At 41.4% G+C, this 21,090-nt stretch overlaps 3 protein-coding genes across 3 annotated transcripts; 2 read left to right on the top strand and 1 right to left on the bottom strand.

The window, feature by feature from the left end:
• Positions 1-148: 148 nt before the first annotated feature.
• Positions 149-7,385, top strand: LOC147048739 (immunoglobulin-like and fibronectin type III domain-containing protein 1). The gene is made up of 22 exons (XM_085923838.1): positions 149-152; positions 846-968; positions 1,050-1,189; positions 1,312-1,411; positions 1,568-1,613; positions 1,685-1,877; positions 1,946-2,059; positions 2,128-2,290; positions 2,369-2,641; positions 2,749-3,072; positions 3,153-3,277; positions 3,360-3,501; positions 3,652-3,945; positions 4,016-4,315; positions 4,384-4,560; positions 4,623-4,751; positions 4,837-5,145; positions 5,732-5,817; positions 5,894-6,086; positions 6,170-6,466; positions 6,651-6,977; positions 7,283-7,385. Exons 1-22 carry the CDS (start codon positions 149-151, stop codon positions 7,324-7,326), a joined length of 3,903 nt encoding a protein of 1,300 aa, XP_085779964.1. The 3' UTR covers positions 7,327-7,385.
• Positions 7,386-7,960: 575 nt separating this feature from the next.
• Positions 7,961-14,203, top strand: LOC147048738 (protein phosphatase 1 regulatory subunit 12B-like). The gene is made up of 7 exons (XM_085924106.1): positions 7,961-8,330; positions 9,935-9,951; positions 10,041-10,179; positions 10,445-10,546; positions 10,626-10,679; positions 11,059-11,109; positions 11,761-14,203. Exons 1-7 carry the CDS (start codon positions 8,235-8,237, stop codon positions 11,845-11,847), a joined length of 546 nt encoding a protein of 181 aa, XP_085780232.1. The 5' UTR covers positions 7,961-8,234; the 3' UTR covers positions 11,848-14,203.
• Positions 14,204-15,873: 1,670 nt separating this feature from the next.
• LOC147048737 (synaptotagmin-2-like) lies at positions 15,874-20,796 on the bottom strand. The gene is made up of 8 exons (XM_085924093.1): positions 20,595-20,796; positions 20,370-20,530; positions 18,280-18,411; positions 17,851-18,018; positions 17,220-17,387; positions 16,755-16,872; positions 16,535-16,668; positions 15,874-16,119 (listed from the first exon to the last, which is right to left on the bottom strand). The coding sequence occupies exons 1-8, from the start codon at positions 20,794-20,796 to the stop codon at positions 15,904-15,906; spliced, it is 1,299 nt and encodes a 432-aa protein (XP_085780219.1). The 3' UTR covers positions 15,874-15,903.
• Positions 20,797-21,090: the final 294 nt, after the last annotated feature.

Here is a 21,090-nt window from a genome sequence, read left to right as displayed (position 1 = left end):
CCTTTCACTGCAAGCAATGCCAAACAAACAAATCATATTTTAACGCCCTTATTTCCACATTTAAATGGCTAACATATTATATCTGCTCTATTTTATAGAAATATATTTCTTAATAATCATTGGCAAAGTTCAGATTCCCAAAGTGGTTATGAGTCAGCATGTAGTATGATGCTCTCACTCATGTCGCAACAGATGGTGTTTATTTATTTCAACACGTGCTTCTGTTGAGTCATCTTCATATAGCTCATAAACGAGTCAAATGCCTCAAATCTGTCTGACATCTCCATTAAACGGAAACACGTCTAAGTCGTTTTGAGTCGGCTGCAAGATGTAAGATTCTGGATGCAAAAAATCACTTTATTTTTATCGGCATCCCAAAATACTATTAAATACACCGGTTCATAAATATTGTGTAAGCTTTAAGTATAAATTAAACATACAAACAAACACACCAGGTTACATACCCAGCTCATTCAGTCACTTATTAAATCATATAAATTTAGTTCCCATGTTTTGGACAAGGGTCTTGTAGAACTATTATGCAGTGTTGACAAGATGAGAAAGGAAAGGACCCCATCTTGTGTATTTACCATAGAAGTGCAATAAGTGATGAAACGGATGGATGTTGAAGATGCATTGATCCGACTGCTATTGACAGAGTTTTGTTAGAATGGATATAATGACTGCAATGCTTAATAGACTCAAATTCTTTCTTTTGATTGAACTACTCTAGTAATGATAAACTACTTTGTAGTTTTCAGAATCTTGCAATGATAATAATATACGGACCTATGTATACTGTTCTACCATCATTAAACTTCTGCGAAATCTTCTTTGTCTGTTAGTGGCCATCACAAGGAGGTCCAGGGTTCACGGTGTCATAATTACTCAGGTGGTCCAGCAAGTTCCAGTCGGAAAATCCACACCTGACTTTACCCGAAAGCCCATGGCCATGACTGTCAATGAAGGTAAAAAAAAAGAAAAAAGCTTTTTCAAGGTTCGGCACATTCTGTTCTTTTTTTATTCTGATGATATTTTTTATTCCTGAGGGAGAAGAGCTTTTTTCAAAGCAATCGTGAGTGGTGAGCCGACACCGAGCGTCACGTGGGGACGAAACAAGGGGGACGTCAATGACGCAGACAAGTACAAGATTAGATATGATGAAAAATCCAAAGAACACATCCTTGAGGTGAGAAATAAAAACACAGACCTAACAACCTACACAAAATATGGCCTTGTATTCAAAAGGCACATATTTACATTCTCATGTAGTGCCAAAGAGTCTATACCAATGACACATTCTGCACGCAGATACCGCAAGCAAAACCAGAACTTGCCGATACATACAAATGCTTTGCCACCAATGAATATGGAACAGCCGTTTGCTCCGCCACCCTTATTATCATTAAAGGTGAGATTATTTTACAGAATTGACAAATTATCAAAAGAGCCTTGCGTTTTCAAGTTGGGAGACAAATGTCAGTACTTGAATTTTGGATTTACATTGCCACAAATGTGATTTTGATTTAGCATGTGTATATTTTATTTATCAGTGGTTATCTTTCAGCAAAGGATGATGCACCACAGGATTTCAGAAAGATGCTCAAGAAAACGTAGGTTTGAAACAAAGATTCATTGTAAGCAGTTGGCCGTAACCAACGGTAAGCGATATCTTTTTGTTCAGCGTTGTCGTCACCAAGAAAAAACAACTGCCTCCAAAAGAGGGAGAACTGGACCCCAAACTCATGGAAGTGCTCCTCACGGCACCAAAGAAAGACTATCAAAGAATATGCTTGGACTTTGGAGTTACAGATTTCCGCTGGTTGCTGAAACGACTGAATCAGATGAAAAAGGAAAGGGCAGATGAACAGGCGAAGGTACCGCATTCAAAAATACTGCCAAAGTCTATTTTCAACCAATTCAAAACATGTTCTTTCCTCTCAAGGTCGTCGAAAATCTCGGCAATGTGAAACAAATTGAAGTGAAGCCTAGCGGAAAGGCAGAATTCAGCCTCGACATGACTTTACTGGATCCTAACAGCAAGATTTATCTGTACAAGGTCAGTTCTGATTGTGGGCAGTTATGATTGTGGTTACTTGTTAATGCTTGATCTCTTTGCTTGACAAGGATGGGAACAGGGTCCCATATGGTAACAACGGAAACTCCAAGCATAGCCTGCAGAAACGTGGAAACAAATATTGTTTCACCATCAAAGATCCCCAGCCAGAAGACGCTGGCTTGTATCAGGTTGATGTTGGAGAGACAACCGTTCTAACTACTGACTTCCAATGTATGCACTTCCCATGATAGAGATTTGTCTTTAAAGTTATCAGTGTAACATTATGATGCATCTCCTGTGCTTCACCAGTGCCTGCAGTGAGTTTTGCAGACAAGATTAATAATGCGAAGGCCTTGGAAAACGAAGATGCCTCTTTTCAATGCGTCTTGTCAACACCGCTCAACAGAATAACATGGTCAACGTCAGATTCATCACTTGAACATGGCGACAAATACGAGATAAACGTCTCAGAAGACAAACTGATTCATACGCTCACCATTAAAAACTGTGAAAAGGCTGACAACGGAACATATTATGCTATTGCTGGCACTGCGTCATGCAAAGCATCTCTTGTGGTGGAAGGTGGGTCATTTGTATCTACAGTACATATAATACAACATGCCATCGCTTTATTTATTTATTTATTTATTTATTTATTTATTTATTTATTATATATTTTTTTTATTTAGCCGATCCAAATGCCCATAAAGGTCTTCAACACAAGAAATCTAAGGATCAGCATGAGCTGGCTAAATTGGAGATGGAGGACACAGAGGAAAAGGATAGAGCAAATAAGTCGAGCAGGAAGATCGGCGCTGGAGTAGGTGATGATTCTAGTGGAAAGAGTGATATAACCAAGGATGATAGCCATGGCTGGAAAACTGATGGGGGCCATGGTGAAGGGAAAAGTGAGAACAATAACAACCTCCTGGGAGGCAGCGATGAAAGCCAGAAGGTTGATGCAGGCAAGGAGCGAGTACAAGCAGGCCTAACAGTGTCTGATGTGGCACAAGGTAGGCCTAAAGATATTTTTCTCAATAATAATCCAATCCACAGATGACTGTACATTTTCTTTCCATTGGTTCTTTTCCAGATCAAGGTGTTCAGTTTGTCAGTGGCCTGTCAGATACTACAGCTGTTACAGGTGGACGGGCAGAGTTATTTTGTAAATTAAGCACAGAGAACGCTAAGGGAAGGTGGTACAAAAATGGGAAACTGGTGAGTAATATCCTCCAGCAACCTCGTAGTCAATTAATTGATACTTGTAAAGATTGAGAGGAATCAATTTTCATCTGACCAGCTCACCAATGATGATGGGGTCAAAATTATTCAAGATGGAGCTCATCACAAATTGATAATTGACTGCTGTAACAAAGAGGATGGAGCTGTGTATCGGTTCGAGTCAGACGGACGTAAATCAGAAGCTACATTGAATATTCAAGGTTAGAAATAAAAGTAAATATTGTTTTCTTTTTTGTGTGTGTGTGTGTGTGTGTGTGTGTGTGTGTGTGTGTGTGTGTGTGTGTGTGTGTGTGTGTGTGTAAGGGTCTTGGGTGTGATCTTTTAAGACATCTTTCCCCTTCGCCCTAAAGATCCACCTAAGGTTGATGCTAGTGCGCTTCTAAAATTTGCAAAGCCAGTGGTGGTAAAAGCAGGCGAGACTGCTGAATGGAAGCTTCAATTCTCGGGTGGAGAGCCGATGAAGATTCAGTGGAGCAAGGACGATGATGAGCTTTTGCCTGCCCTTAATATGAGGATTGAAAAATCAGCCACATCAAGCAAACTACGCCTTTCAAAATGCCAAAGAAAAGACAGTGGCGAGATCAAAATCAAAATAAAGAATGAATTTGGTACCACGGAGGCAATTTCCAAACTTATAGTCCTGGGTGAGTTAAAGGAATCTATGCTACGGATAACGTGAGGCATTTGGTAGCGCAATAATGATTCCATCCACAGACAAACCTACACCACCGCAAGGACCCGTAGAAATTTTGGAGAGTGCTGTGACATCTGTTGAATTCAAATGGAAACCGCCAAAGGATGACGGCGGATGTCCAGTCACAAACTACATCATAAAACGGCAGCAGGTTGGACGTAATAAATGGTCCAGTCTGGGGCAGATCAGTGGCAACAGTACAGTTTACAGAGACTCTGATGTCGAACCCGGAAAGCGATACTGCTATCGGATCAGAGCCAAAAACTCAGAGGGTGTTAGTGACTGCCTGCAGACAGAAGCCATAGCCGCCGGAGTATTACGTAAGACTTCCGTATGAGCCATGGCCACCCTTCTGAACAGTTAAAACTCAAAAAAGATTTTGTCACAGGTTATCCGGGAGCACCTTCGCCACCGAAGGTGGTCCGTGTCTGTAAGGACTGCATTAGTTTGTCTTGGTGTGCTCCATGCAACACCGGAGGAACCAAAATAGTGGGCTTTAATTTGGAAAAAAGGAAGAAAGGCACAAACAACTGGAGCCTCGTAAACCAAGAAGGACCAATAAAGGGTATGGAACTCATTTAATGAGCTACAATGAGCCAAAAAATAAATAAAAATATTTTTCCCTAGACTCCAAGTACGAGGTGAAAGACGTCTGTGAGGGAGTGGCATATGAATTCAGGGTGTCGGCAATCAACCTATCGGGTCCCGGGGATCCAAGCAATCCATCCGACAGCGTAATTGCAAGAGATCCCATGAGTATGTGTGTGTGTCATCTAGAATCCTCCATGTGACCTTAGCACGTTGTTTAAAGTCTTCTTACCTTCCATTACTTTTATTGGAGAACCCCCAGGCAAAGTCACAGACCTCAGAGTAACATCCAGTGACTACGTAACCTTGTCGCTGGCTTGGACCAAGCCCAAGGAAGTGAAAGGGTCACAGGATGAGGCCCAAGGGTATTATGTGGAGATCAGACCCGTAGCAAGCTCAGATTGGACCCGATGCAATGCCGTCCCAATTACCACCACCACCTACACTGTACATGGCTTAAAGGCCATGGCTGCCTACTGGGTGAGAGTAGTTGCTACCAATTACGGAGGTGATGGAGAACCTCAAGGGTTTGACAATCACATCATTGCCATGCCCCCTCCTGGTAAGAATACATTTGAAGGATGACATTGGCTTTCTATGAATGTCTGCTGACAGTTGAGAGAAAGTCAGAAGAACTACAAGTGAATGAATGGGTTTCTGCTGACATCAGTCATGAATACATGAAACATTATTACAGTCATAGCTTGTCATGTAATTTACAATGCAATTTTCCGTCATGTAAACATTTTCCTAAAATGGTTCAGCCCTGATCAACGACAACACTGAGTCAGGAGGGTGACAAAGTGCAGTGTCTTGAATAAGATTTTGATAACATGACACTCAGGTAGTAAAGCCAAATTTCATTTCGTTCCAGCTGTGTTTTATGTTCACACAGCGATACACCCTGCCCATGCGGTTGTGGATTGAATTTGCTGAATACAAAACAAGTGCTACTTCTGCTCTGTGGTTCAATCAATTCAAGCACAGTGGGCCAGGAATGAGGTCCAAAGGATTATGCCGTTTGAAAAAAAAAAAAAGGGGCACCAGAGAAAAATGACAATATCCATCTATCATGTAGCAAGTTTATGTGATGAACAAGTATATCATTTGAACTGACATAAAATGTTTTTTCATTTTCACCCCTAAAGTATGGCCAAAGTTCAAAGATCGCAACTTAAAAAGCTTCGTGGTCGCGAGAGCAGGAAACACCGTTCGCCTCAACATCCCATTTGAGGTAATATAAAATAATGAATAATAATCACCATGAATTTTTAATATTATGTGGATTGGAAAATGTATTCGTCCAACAGGCATCACCCTTTCCGGAGGTCACCTGGTTGAAAGACGGTGCTTTAGTCCCTAAGCATATAACCGTCACCAACTCTGATAAAGCGTCTCAAATGTTGATCCCAACATCCGAGCGCTCCGACTCTGGAATCTACACCGTTATCGTCAAGAATCTCGTCGGCCAAGAGAGCTTCAACGTGGAAATTAGGGTAACAGGTAAATGTCAGCATGACTGACCAGCAAAATAAACAATGTATATGAAAATCTGTATTTTTCTTTCCCCTTCATCGATATTTTAGATGATCCCAAGCCTCCAGGTACTGTGGAGCTGCATCAGAACGTCCCAGGAACCGTCACTGTGTCCTGGGCGCCCTCTCCAGACGAGACAAAGGACGACAGGCTGCACTATGTCATATCCAAGCGCGACTCCTTCAAGCCCACTTGGAGGACATTGGCCGAAAACCTCTTCAACAACAAGTTTACTGTTGTGGATATTGTGCCTGGACGGCAATATCACTTCAGGGTGTATGCAAAAAATGACATGGGCCTATCAGCCCCATCTGTTTCACCTGCTTTTGAAACTAAGAAGGAAAGAGGTAATAATATATTGCATCCATTTATCTTTTCTTTATATATCATCTTTTGAGAACTGCAACATAAAACTTGATCAGTCGCAAGTTCATCAGCATGGTAGAGGTGCAACGATTAGTAAGCACTCATTATTTTTGATGATCAATTTTAATTACAAATTGACAGGCGTATTTTGTCTTTGCACAACAGAGAGGTTCAAGGTCAATGTTCCACCGAGGAAATCTGTGGACCTATCATCAGCCCCGTCATTCATCACCCCACTGAGGCGCCATATTCCTCCAGAAGGCTACGAGTGTCACATGAGCTGTGCAGTCAAGGGTGACCCGGCACCCCGCGTAGCATGGTACCATGACGACGTGGACCTGAGCGTCAATAGCAACTACTACATCACCAACGTGTGTGGTGTCTGTTCCCTGCTTATACTGAGGGTGGGGGCCAAGGACGGCGGTGAATACAAAGTTGTTGTTGAGAACCATCTGGGGTCAGCAGAGTGCTCCATGATGCTGAAGGTCAGAGGTAAATACGTACGGTACATTGTCTTACACGTTTTAGGAACAAATTAATGGCATATGGGTAAATTCAGATATGATCTGGGTCACAGGATGAATTAAACTCGCAACTCATGGCATCACTACTGCACAGCATGGAAAACAAAAACTTGGAGTAAAAGGTCAAGAAGTATGAAACATAGTAAATATTTAAGCAGTCTTGTGCGATTTTTTGTAGCGTGTAACCCCCCAAATTATTCTATAAGTATAATATTAGAAAAGATAGTGTGGAATTTAATTCAAACTATCTGCTTTCTGTGTATTTCTTTACAGAGAGAAGGACATGGATGATGGAAGCTACAGCAGAATATCAGTAGCAATGTTGTCGTCATATCTGCATACGGAGCTATGGCAATGACCCACTCACTATTTGATTGCTGTTATAACTGATTAAAGTGTTTGTTCATCGGCAATACAGAGGATCTGCTCGGGCAGCTGCTACTCCTCACTCAATCTTGCACCTGCCCACTTCAGAGTAGGTTAGGGGCGACAAATAATAATTGAGAGGTGCTGCCTGCACTGGTTTGCCCCTTTGCAGTGACATCAGCATTCCTGTTCACAATATTACATACACATTGGCAAGAGATGCAATTTCGAACTACTTTGGCAAACTACTACTGCATCATGCTTGTATATGTGCTGAAAAACACAAGTATGCAGTTCTTAAAGGAGGCAGAAATGTTTGGTTTTAAAAAAAGCTCAGCTACTTGACCCATCCGTTTATCTTTTGTTTTTTCCCGAGTAAAAGTAAAATCCCCCTCCTCCGCCCGTACAGTTGGATTCTTTGTTTCTTTTTCTCCTGATGTAATGGCCACATTTACAAGTGAACGTCTCGGACCACTCAACACACACTATTCATCGCATTTACAAATGAAGAGGGGCCACTTGTTGCCAACAGATTGTTACATTGGAAGATTCAGCTCATTTTGACCATATCCTAAGCCACAACAACTAGTCCTCTCATCCTGTAAAAATCCTAGCATATATCTCAACATTTCATTTCACCATCTCAGACCTGTCAGATGCACGCTGCACAGACACAGGCCCGCCCACTCCGATGTCCCACCTCTGCTGCTCTTCAGTTTCAATAGCTCACCATCATTTAAGCATCCTTACCATCAAAGGATCAATCCTGGTTAAATGGGGTATTTGCCCTCATCTTTTTTGGGGTGTATTTTCATCGAGGTGGAAGATCTGCATGCAGAGGTTTTAGGAAGCCACAACCATGTCATGCCAACTGTCTCACAGCAAAGATCATCTACACGTCAGGAAGTCGCCTTCTGACTCGTCTTCATCGTCCTCGGCCAACGAGAGCCTGAGGGTAAGTTGTCGGCTTTGATTTTCTAACGGAGGCATTTGAGTTGAAGAAATTTGGCACTTTTTATTTGTATCCGCTGTAATTTGTATTTAAACGAAGACCCTCTTTGTTGGCAACGGGGAAATAAACTGCTGCTGTGTTTCCCAACCTATATTTAATTTTTCTGCCTGTCACTATACGCCGTGAGCCTAGACAGTTGATGTGATCAACAGTTGATGAGAGAAAGAATTTTGGAGGGCATCATCCATAAATGAAGAAAAATAACTATACATGTATTCTAATGAACCCATTTTTGGACAAAATAACAACCACATGAATGCAAGGTATATCACAGGACTTGATCATGTAAACTATTCATGAAATAAAAAACAGAGCAGGTACTTGGATCACTCCTGCCTTAGATGCTCACTAAGTTGAATTTGATCTTACACATTCAGACCTAAATCTTGTTTAACATGAGCAAACCAGAAATGTTGTTAAACTTAGAGAATGTGGAAATGTTCATAGAATATTTAGAAAGTGAGAGAGACAAGAAGTCCTTGGATCCGCTTATGGGAACTCAATCGCAGTATTTATGGATGTTTATCTTTCCCGCTCTTCCTGCGGGAAACTCACATTTTCCACTAGGGAATAAGCAGTCAGGAGTCAAGTTGTCCCAATGGGACAGAGTGAGGACAGATCACAACACTTAGGTTCTTTTCAATCAGACTGTTTATACGTGATATCCCTTCCATTTAAGCCAGAGGCTCCGCTGAGTGCATCTGTTGTCTGCCCAAGCTCCAGAATTCTCGTAAATGTCTGAGGGAAGATCTAGGAGTGTTTACACAACCTGCTTTGTATCTTTGCGAGCCCCGTTTGGTCCACGCAAGCGTTGACAGGGTGTCTGTTTGACCCACTTTTTGTCACCATTAAGGGGACTGTAAAAAGGAGGGTATGCCTCAGATTTCATTCATGACAAATCCATCTATTCATCCATGTTGGTATTTTCCGAACTGCTTATCGGCAGAATTAGCAGTTTTCGGGCAATAGGCGCCCTGAACTGGTCACAATCCAATTACAGGGCACCTATAGACGAACAAATAGGCACATTCTAAAGCACACCTACGGAAAAGGTTCGAGTAGTCAATCGTCCTGCCGAGCATGCAAAAGTGGAGCTGCTATTATCATTTCATCATTCGTTCGTCCGTCACAGAAAGTTCTAAAGTCAGGGGGCTTCAATAATAAATCCAACTGTGACGGCCATGGCCTTTTTTGGCTGTGTTTTCTTTAGTTTATTTAAGGGTTCGTTGACTCAAGCCTGAGTTCACGTACTGAGCTTGGAATTTTCAAAACTTTGCATAGAAGAAAAACAAAAAGTCTCTATTTGAGGTTAACTAGTGACGCAAATGCAAATGATTTTATATGATGAATGCTGCAGTCGAGGAAGTCTATGATTTTTTAAAAAGGTACCATGAAGTAAATGCTCAGCCTTTCCCTTTTTATTCTTTGAAAACTTAATCACACTTGCACGTAAATGTCTTTACACTTTTAATCTTACGTACGAGCCCTGATGTACATAAGTTATTTTCATCCAAGCAAATGTTTAACACATTTCTCCTCTATTTCAGCATGAGCGACTACCTAGGTAGGATTTCTTGCTTATAATTCATGCTAAATCAGGTCATTCCTGCAAGCTCCAGTTATCCAAATAGCTAAATCTATTCCGTTTTCCAGACTGAACTCGTCCGGCATGTCAGACCTCTCCAACGACACGACGGGAAACCATGCCGAGTCGTACTTCTCACGACGGGAGAACAGATTGTCGGCCAGAAAAAAGGCAGAAGAGGAGATGGCGCGTAATGATTACAAAAAGGCACGTGACGCTTTTTTAAAAAAATTCGCTTTCAAGCAACTGCTGGAGTTGTCAATGTGGGCTCGACAGGCTATTTCTTTCTGCTGCATGCACCACATACACAGATCCACAGCACAAAGTTTTACTCAGTGATGAAGAAATTCACGAGTGATTTTGTTTTACTTCCTTTTTGTCTCTGTACTGAATTAATATACTTTGCCTATTTTATTAAGTCACCTGAGAACTGTTTTATATTACCGAGGAAACAAATCAACATATTTTGCAGATGTATGAAAAAGCGCTGGCCACCAATCAAAGGCTCAAGTCTAGACTGGAAACCAGTAAACAGGAATTAGTTGTGATCCAAGAGCAACTGCAAAGAGCTCAGGTAACAGCAATCTATCAAAATACCTCTGGGTTGTAAAATCTGCATTAAAATAGCACAATTCATATTTTTTCCATTGCAGCAGAAGGAGAGAAAAAGCGAACTGGGTTCGACCATGCTCGAAACAGAGAAAAAGGTAACAGACATAAATTGAACAAGACAGAAAGTGCATTTTAAAGTTTTGGAATTATTGGCTTTAATATTATCCCGTTTTTATGGGGGCTTTTATTGTAGAAGTCCCGACAAACAAAAAATGATATATTTTAGCATCTGCCTCAATACTAAATTGTGTGCCTGCCCACGGCTGTCAAAGAGGATCTCTCCATATTGGTTTGAAGGAGCTCTTTTGAATGAATTTCAGGATCTATTTTGTCCAAAGGAAGCCCCAATAACATGGGCAATATGGGCTGAGCATGGCCTCATCAAGTGTGACCTTCATTTCAAGGATTCACCAAGACAACCACTGTATGATATGAAAGAATACTGTACTTTTCCAGTTATTTGTTTGCTCATAGGACAGTCGGAGTCTCACCAAGAAGATATCTGAGATGGAAGAACAAGTAAAGGTATAGTATGTGTCGTCTCGTCTAGTGTTTATGATTACGGAAATTAATTAAAAATAGCTAATAATTTGGAAACAAAGGAAGGAAGGACCTTAGTATTTTGGTGTGGTCATCCGTCTGACACGGCTTGTCGCCATTGTGCTTCTTGCGGCACTGCGGTGTTGGTGGCGGTGGTGCCGAAGCCCCCGGCCGGGATCCTTGTCGTCAACATCTGCTAAACAACAACCTCTGTGTTCTTCAGCGAATGAGACCTCGATACAAACGTGGCAGCTCTGGTCTGAAAATAGGCCCGTGAAACAAACTAACACTGTGGGCTTTCCAGGAATTTTATATCGTCATGATGATTCGTTTTTTTTTTCTCCCAAATACTGAAGTGGGAACAATAAGAAAAAATATTTGAGCTGTCAGGATTTGTATGGTAGCCACCGACTCATCACAGCCACATCCTCTAAAAACTGGACTTGAAAAAGAAGGCTAGATGTAACATACAGTATCTATATAATGAAGACTTCCTGCTATGTTAGAAATGCACTTTTTTTTTTAAATCTTAAAGCATCTCACCTACTCACTCAGAGTCACTTACTACCTAGGCTGCAAAGGACACAATCTTGTATTATATTATTGTATTTATTGGCTGCATTATTTCCTGCTCAGGTCAAAGCAGAACTTCATACAGAAAACCAAAGACTGAAGGATGAAAATGGAGCGCTGATTCGCGTCATCACCAAATTATCCAAGTGATTTAATCCAGGATGAACGGAGGAAGGATTACTAAGTGATTTGGCGAGTGCTCCCTATTTTGTCTCATGAAAACAACACAAGTGATCCCTCTGATTGTGTCTTTTGTTTTTTGGTCAAATGACTAAACCCCAATTGGCGTGCAAAGACACGGCCCACATGGCATTATTCATCATCCTAGAACATGAACTCAAATGAAATGCATCACCATGGAAACTGTGACCTATGTAGTCCATAATGCAAGTGTGATGTCACCAATCTCCTCCTAACCTGCAATTTCAACCCAGTAAAACACATCCAATTCCTCTCCAAAAGTCTTGGAAGGTGAAGATGGATTCCTTTTTGTTATATAGAAAAGACTTTTGGATTGAAGATCAAAAGATTTATATGAAAGTGGCTCAGAAGTCCAGCTTTGATCTAATTGTATTCTTACCTAAATGCTAGTACTCGCATTTGGTTTTGGGTCTCACCTGTCAAAAAATTGAATGAATTTGCTGTTAAGCAAAAAACAAAACAAAAAACCCAGCGAGCTGTCAATGGGAGAAAAGCCAGCCATTTAGAAGATGAGAGAAGAGGGAAAATTCATCAGTGCTATTGCACAAACATAGCCAATACAATTTGGGGGACAGGTTGTCCAAGGGCATAAACACCAAAAGACAACATCCCGAAAAATAAAGGATCTGCAAAACACACAAGCTCATCTGGGAAACATGGTGGAAGTAATTTCATGGATTGGTCTTGCATGGCCACTTCTAAAATCAGGCTGACTAGTTTTTATTGATGATGCGACTCATAATAGTAGCAGCAGCATCAATTCTAAAGACTACTAAAGCACTTTGTCTTGCAGTTCACAGGAAAACTGTATCTGCATAAAGCCTGCAAGCCATTAACTTCAGCAGAATATTGCTTTCAGCATTTCAAAAGCTTTTCCTGGCCTGTGATGCAGCCTCGTTTTTTTCGGGGGTTTTTGTTGTTGTTTTAGCTTCAAATTTGTTTTGACAGAGCTCTGGTCTTCCTGTTTGCTTAACAACAATTTTAGTAAGAAAACAAACAAATCCAAAGTAACAGAAAAAAAAGCAGTTTGTAATGTATTCCTTAAACAACGCAATTGACCTTCCCGTTCCAATACTTTTGGAGGGGACTGTACGAGTATAAAAGAAAGATATTTTTTTCTCACGCACAGCACAAGCAGTCTTACTGTCTATAGTAGTAGGGGCAGTGTTGCTTCATTTTTATTATTTTTATTAGTCAAGGCCAATGTGAGTGCACTCTTATTACCTTATGTATGATCTCAAGCTGCCATCTAGTGACCAAACATGGAAAAACATCCTCCATTCCATACTTTGGCAATCGTGTTGCATTTAAGTGACAGGATTACTTGTTTTTATTGACATGATTGTTTGAATCATAAAAAAATATTTAAAAAATCCAAAGTCAAACCATCTACTGCCCTGTTTTTTGTTTATTTAAGCCAAATGTCACGAATGGTGGAAAACAGAATAGAATTAAAGTAACTATCATTATAGAAGTCATGGGGTCTGGCTGGGTGTAGCCTGAAAAGGCTCACTACCTGTGTCAAAGGTCAAAGGGGTCAGGTGCAGAGTGACCTGGGCGGCTGCCAAAGGCGGGAACAGGCGGATCGCTGCAGAGCCTCTGTACCGGTCCATTGGGGTTAACAATGATGGTGCATAAAGATGGATAATCATGATGCAAGTGATCATTTGAAAATGTAAACACAAGAAGGGATTTATAGAAATAAGTCATGCATTCATAATAATGAATAATACTAACAAGCTTATTGTTGTTAACAAGCTACTTCCAGGGTGAGTAGAAGCACCTCTGTGAAGCACTCAAACTGCGATAGGCTTCATACTTTCTGGACCTGGTTTTGGGGTATATTTTTCATTATGGGGCATGATGAGACAATATGGAACAAAATGGTGTGAATGGGACATAATAGGGGAAACTGAGATTGCGGCATCAAAGGGGCATGGGACATATCATGAGACAAAATAGGGAACATTTTGCAACACCATAAGTGGGAAAAAATTATGGGACACTATGGGACAAAATGAAATATTAAATACATGGTGGGACAGAATGAGATGTTCTCGTTTGACCAACATTTCCACTGTATTTGAGCATGAAAAAAAAGACAACTTTATGGTTGCATGTATGGCAGCATTTTGCTCAAACATCAAGTGTGTGCAAATGTTTTCTTGAGTGGTTTTATTATAAAAAAAAGACACAAGGACACAAAACCCAACATAATATAAGAATAACATTGGTGCTTCCCAACATGCAAGTATTTACATCATACATACATGCTGTACTGTAGTAGCCTATTAACAAATGAGCTAGATGGATGCAAATCGTGGTCGATTCCGGCGACAAAACGGTCGGCGCGAGAAGCGAAAGGCAGCACTTTTAGGCTATTGCTTTAGTGTGAACCCCTAGTGCGACATCTAGTCTTGTTTTTGTTTCTGTTAGTGTTTTTGGGCTCTTTGGCTTTTTGATGAGTAGAGCGTTTCCATGACGACGACCAATCGCTGCCAGGCATGCTACTTTCATCATTGTTTTTTTTTTTTTTTAGCTCAAGCAAAAGGCTCTTGCCACATCTCACAACCTCTGTGCTTGGAATGCAAACAAATATTCAACTATTCGGAATGAAATCAGCTAAATTATAACCGTTTTGAACTTTTCAGATGCTGACTAGCTCAATTGAGCTTTGCATACACTGTAGAATTTAGATGTGTACTGTTTTGGGGTTTAGGGGGTATGGGTTAGGGGTTAGCATTAGGTTCAACACTAAGCAATGAAAACAGGGAAGTGAACAATACAGTGGTACCTTTGTTTCAAGTGGAAACGTATGTAGTAGGCTATGTCTATTTTATACTGCGTCCCGGTGGCTAAAAGTATGAAATTATTATGCACAAACTGATTTTTCAAGTTTTATCTAATCATTTTATACTTTTTTTTTTTTTTACCAGAGTATGGTAATGTAAAGTCTATTTTTGCATCATTAAAAACACTTATTTTAGGTGTCGGAGTGGAACGGATACATGGCATTTTCAGTTCAATGTGGAAAGATGTTTTGAGATACGAGTATTTTGAGTTACAAGCATGAGCACAGAAGTCAAGGCACCACTGTACCTAAATAATACAGATATTGAACCTTACATTCAGTTAAGTTGGCCTGGGCAGGATTTTCAACCTGTAGCACGATTGATCTTACTCCAGGCTGCATCCAATCTGTTTGTTTACACTGCGCCTGCATTGGCAGATATCCAATTTCTATTTGATTGCCTGATGAATTGCCCGATATCCAATCCATCGCTGATTTTGTTTGTTTATTTTGTTTTTTCTCACTTAGGCGTCACCCACACATATCCAAACTGTGCAGAAAGGGAGCAAATATATCAATATAAACTTGTGTCATTTGAACCATGTAAATCCAGGAGACCAAAACCTTTGTAGCAAGATGTGTGTACATTATAAAATGGGAGTTTTGGAAATCACGATTATTGTTGCTGAGAATTACCTGCCAGATTCAATCCCTAACCATCTGATGCCAACTAAAATCCAAATCAAAAGATCTGATCAGAAACGGCCTTATTCTGCACATTTATATATCAGTTTAAGGTGAGTCAGGTTTTACATCCATGCGGTCGTTTCAGTTGGCACAATAACAGCATTCCTGCCTACTTCAACAGATCTCAAGACGTCCTCCATTCAATGTAGATGCATACATGGACAACCCACCTAGGTGACCCAAACCTTTCTATTCCACTTTGTATTTGTAAGAGTGCAAAGCTGTGGGCACGTGGGGCAAAGCATGCTCTACAAATTGAACTTAAATTCAGCTCACACTTCAATGTACAAGAATGTTAAAATGGAAATGTCAAGTTGGTAAGCAGACACTAATTTGCAAGATGGGATACCTCGAAACCCAAACCGAATCTATTCTATCGAGTCTCTTGCTGAGCAGGTTTCATGAAAAGTCGGTTGAAGCCATGCAAAGTTTCAGTAATTGAATGAAGGGCTAAAATAGTTTGCTGGTTACTTCTTGGCCGCCAAGGAGGCCAGCTGACCGTCGATGTCCTCCTCTGGTTGCAAAGCGTGCCACTGGGCGATGGGGCGGCGCGGGTTAGCCAGCATGTCGGACCAATGCTTGAGACCCAGCCCGGTGGCCTTACTGCCCACAAAAATTTTGCCGATGGCATCGTTCTTGCCGATCTTGTCATAGTCGAACACAGTGACGGCCACAAGGATTTTCTGGAATTGTTAAGAATGCCGTGTGTCATAAAAACACTCGCCAGACACCTACACGAGTTCTTCTCAAACTGTTCTAACCAGCTAACCAAACCGCTGGGTATCCATGAGACGTAGCTCAGTATTTGCATCAAAAAAATATATAATACAAAAGTTTAAAATGGTTTAAGGACTTCATCGAAAATATGAAATCACCGGATGAATGAATCTACTTTTCACATCATTAACTAAATAATGTTAACCCTTCCATTTAAACAAGATATAGGTCCTACATACATTTAATCAAAGTTTCAGTCATTGTTGAATTTTCATATTTTTTTCACATCCTTTTAATAATTAGTGGACCCTACAATCATCTATTGGCAACTGATTCATATGTGAATGGGTACCAGCATGTCAATTAAGCAACCTATTGTACCTGCATCTGTTCCAGTGGGATTTCAAAGCTGAAGGATTCATTGTAGTACGGGTTGAGGGTGTTCTTCTTCACCGTTGTCTTCTTCTTCTTCAGACGCTTACCTCCCTGCAGCAGCTGGATCTTCACATATGGGTCTGCAAAAGATGGGAATATATATTAGGGGGGGTTCTTGGTTGACAACGTTCACCACATACGACATCACCAAAAATCTTCTTCCTACCGGATAATCCGCAGGCATCCATCTTTTTCAAGTTCTTGGCCTCTAGGATGCAGACGGTAAGTTTCCCGGCAGTGGGGACGTAACGCAGGGAGATGCAGATGTCCCCAAGTTTCTCAGGCTGAAAAAGCACAGATGCCAGAGTCGTCAGGTACAAAGACTGCTGTTTAATTAAGAATAATGAAGCAATGTTGGAAATAATGTCTCCAATCATTGCCAGGACCAGCTGTGCTGCTTTTCCCATGATAGAGCAACTAACAATTTCAATCAGTCATTCAGTAGGAATGTCATCCAACATTTAGCATGTTGTAATTATTTATCCTTTGTGTGTGTCGACTACCAGCTATTAAAACACCTGGGAACTGCATTAAACTGGTGGAAGGGGGGCATAAATTATGCAACCTTCCAAATTGCACTTCATGTATAACTGTTACAATACAATGACATCATTGGAGTTTGCATGGGCACCTCCTCTTGATCGGCACTCTCCAGGTCCCGCCACTCCTCGATTGGCCGCCCGAGGTCGATGGTGTTCATGGGGAGCTTCACCTCGCCGATGACGTCGTGCTTGGAGAAGCGATCGTAGTCGAAAACAGACATCGCCAGGGTTTTGCCACCGAGCTCTTCGTAGGGCACCTGGCGCGGAGAACTAAAGTCAGCATTTCAATAATAATTGCAATTTACATTAGTTCTTCCATGATGAAGGTTTTGGGAAACAAGCAGTGACATTGGCGACCAGAGTTTAGGTGAGTCAAGGTGATGACTCCTGATGCATGGATGGATTGATTAGTTCACAGAATTCCTTTGAGTGTCCTGTGAAAAAAATGAACTGGACCATCTGAAGCGTTTTTTGAGACATTAAATGAAGACATGTTCATGAAGACACGTTCATCTCACAAGGGGCACGCTGTTCTCTACGGTATGATTGGCTCTGCAGCTGCTGTAAATGTGCAGACAAGCAGATCTTTCAGTCTGACCCGGAGACATTTGTCAAATCCCTGCAGACCTTATTAGCTGAGACAAGCAGCCTTACAAACTTGGCATAACACGTTCTCTAATAGACTTTTACTCTCATTTGCTCAAGCTTGAACAAACTAACCTTGAAGACAAAGGTTTCATTGAAGACAGGGTTGAGTGTCTTCTTGTGGACTTTGGTGTCAAACTTCTTCTTTTTCTCAGGCAAGAGCAGGACTCGTACGTATGGATCGGAAGTACCTCCCGAATCCATGGACATGAGGTCCGCCGCTTGAAGGATTCCGACGGTGAGCTGTGCATAGAAATAAGATGCAACCGTGGCTCGATTTATGTCAGGATTACTACTCTTTGCAGACAGAGACAAAATATCACAATCAGTCAACACGTGCTTGGACTGACTGGAGATGTATTCAATTCTTCAATGTTGCAAAGGTTAGAAGAACAATTCCTCCATGCTTGATGGATAAATGTGATCTGCTATGTTCCTCCATAAGCTAACCGAGGACCGCCTGTACAACTAGCTTTAGTGACTTAACAATGACTGAACACGGACCTTTGTGTTTTCAAAGTCGTAGTCAATGGAATATTGCAGTTTGCCCAGCTTCTCTTGCTCCTTCTCCTCTTCCTCCTTCTCCTCTTCCGTCAGCCCGGTCTCTCCCTCGTCATCGTCATCATCCTGTGGTTTCTGTGGTAATGAAATGACAACATGATGATGATATCAAATAACAAAGTACAAACGCACTAGCCCCCCCATAAATCAATAGCATGCCGTGGAGCTCCTTTGAGTCTACTGCTGATAAAGTAAATACATGAAGATCATCAGTGAGTTTTTTTTTTATTTTTAAGAAACTCTGTCCTTTCATTTGAGCTCTTCTGACATGCTGGTGCAGGATAGAGGCAGCCAGTCAGTGGTGGCATCGCATGCGCTTTTCATAAGCATTCCATCACTCTCCCAAGCCCCTGTTCAAGAGGCTTAAGTCATCAGGTCCAACAGACAAGTGATTCTAATTGTTCCTATTCAGTGCTACCGGATGTTTGTGTGCTAAGTACAAGAACTGCCTTGTAGGACCCGTAGCACATTCTCACTCCACTTGCGCCACTTAGCTAAGGGCATTTGGTTTTACACTTGAAAATAGATTAAAAACAAACCGCACTGAACCTATCATAAAATATACAAATAATTGAAACAAATTGGATGGAGGGGAACAATGCTCTTCTGTATATTTACTTCTATTAACCACCAAGTCTGATTTCCTTCTGCCGTGGTACATTGACAAATTTAAGAGGAAACTGGATGAAACAAGAAACTGTATTTTGATGAGAATGAGGGTCTCCTGATTTTATTCAGGGCCTGTTATGAAGACAGATGTGAGCCTGAAATGAAATTGAAGGCAACAAGAAACCAGACTGCAGCCAAGTGAAGACTGTGGGGGAAAATGACAGTCAGCTGTGTATTTACTTCTGCTACAATAGAGATTGATGGCAACAAGAAAATGGATTGCTGCAGTCAAGTGGAGACTGTGGATGAATATAATATTTTTTGAGGCCAAATGGAGAGTGTGAGTACAATTACCCCTACTGATTTAAAGAGGACAACCACGGCTGTCTCTCAGTCATTCTGCGACTTTCTAGACCATTGTCATCATCCAGGTTATTGGTGAGTTGGCGCTTACTCCAGCTAACTTTAAGTCAGAAGCAGCATACACCCTGGACTGGTCGCAGGACAGTCAGTCTACAATTACTGTGAAATCATAACCTGAAACTATATTACTCTTATTCGGCTTTTCGGAATGGTTCTTGACTTTCTAACAATTGGTTGGGATTCATGCAGTTATCTTCCTCATTTTTTCATAAACCCACCACAACATGCCCTTTAGCACATGCATTGATTAATAGTGTTAGGCTGTCCCTCTGTGCTTCGTATCATTGCATTCGATGGTTAGACTCCTTCTCTGGAGCAGATTGTGGCTTTCCAAAGTATTAAATGGGAGAGATCAACATAAAAGAAGCCATTCCAGAGAACCCCCCACAACAGCCAATCCACCTACCGTAGAGCGATGGTCCATCATGGTCAAAAACACAAGGCAGACACATAGCCACAAAACAGGAAGGAAAGCAGAGAGAGGAAGAGATTCAACTCACAAGACAATAAGAGAGAGAGTGCTTGCTGTTGCTGTGAAAAATGACACGCTCGTGGAGGACCTTCACTGATACTAATTAAGTGCTTTAATTAAAGAGCCACGGTCCGTCTATGCGGGCGCCAGTCGATCAGAGCGCAGATGAATCAACACGTACACTCTTCATTTATCAAGTGAAGCTCGTTTGATTGTTGTACCAAAGCATGTCATCTTTCACTGCAGTGGAGTAGGTACATTTCAACAAGCACGCATTTTGCTGAAAAGGAAGAAAAATGCCGGAGTCTTCCGGACGACTGCTGGAGAAGACAAAAATGTGGTCAACGACTCAAAACATGAAGAAGTGCACGACTAATACATCAACAAGTAAATGATAGGCTTGTGATTAGTTTTAAAACTAGGGCTTTAGCATTAGTTACTCTTACAAAGGTGGAGTATCATTGGTTGTGTTTTGAGTCAAGAGTTGTGGTTAGGGTTGGGATTGGGAATGCATCAGAAAGAGTCATACCTCACCGCCCTCCATGTTCTTCATGTTGAAGCCATCCTTGCCCTTTTTACCCTTTTTGTTCTTCTTTTTCTTGCAGCAGCACTTTTTGATAATGCAGAAGCAACAGGTGAGCACCAGCAAAGCGGCCACCACTGCAATGGCGATCAGAGCCCACGGGGGCACTAGAGGAACAAAGAAAATGTCAAACCCACATGACAACTTTTTCCAAAAAGTGTAATCACTCACATGGGATTTTGTCAATTTCATTCAAGAACTTGCTCTTGATCTCCTCAAACATGTCATGCTTGCTGATCTCCGTGTTGTTTCCAGAACTTTCGGCCACCGTAGAGATGGCTGCCGGGGTGGGGGCCATACTGGCTCCGGTGGTCGCTCCGGTGGTCTCGGAGGGGGCCACTGACTGTGGCCTCCTGAACAGGTTGAACTTCATTGCCAGAGGAGATGAGTTGCTGCGTCCCTGGGTGACAAAATAAGGATCATGTGACTGTAGACAACGCTAAATATTTTCATATACTCCGGATGTGTATTATTATTATATACTATTCACCCTCTCGATCGCAGCAGACAAATCTTCAGAAGTGGTAGAAAGGTAAACAGGAATGGTAGGCGATATTGTTTTGAGTGACAACACTTCTTCGCTCGATACATCACAGAAAGAATGAAGCTGAAATTCAATAAAGATGTAGTTTGTACATCGTCAGTGATGGACCAAACCCATTTCCAA

Source organism: Syngnathus leptorhynchus, chromosome 11, assembly GCF_054491065.1.
Source record: "Syngnathus leptorhynchus isolate UIUO chromosome 11, UIUO_Slep, whole genome shotgun sequence".
NCBI classification, from domain to species: domain Eukaryota; kingdom Metazoa; phylum Chordata; class Actinopteri; order Syngnathiformes; family Syngnathidae; genus Syngnathus; species Syngnathus leptorhynchus.
This window is presented reverse-complemented; position numbering and strand designations above follow the sequence as displayed.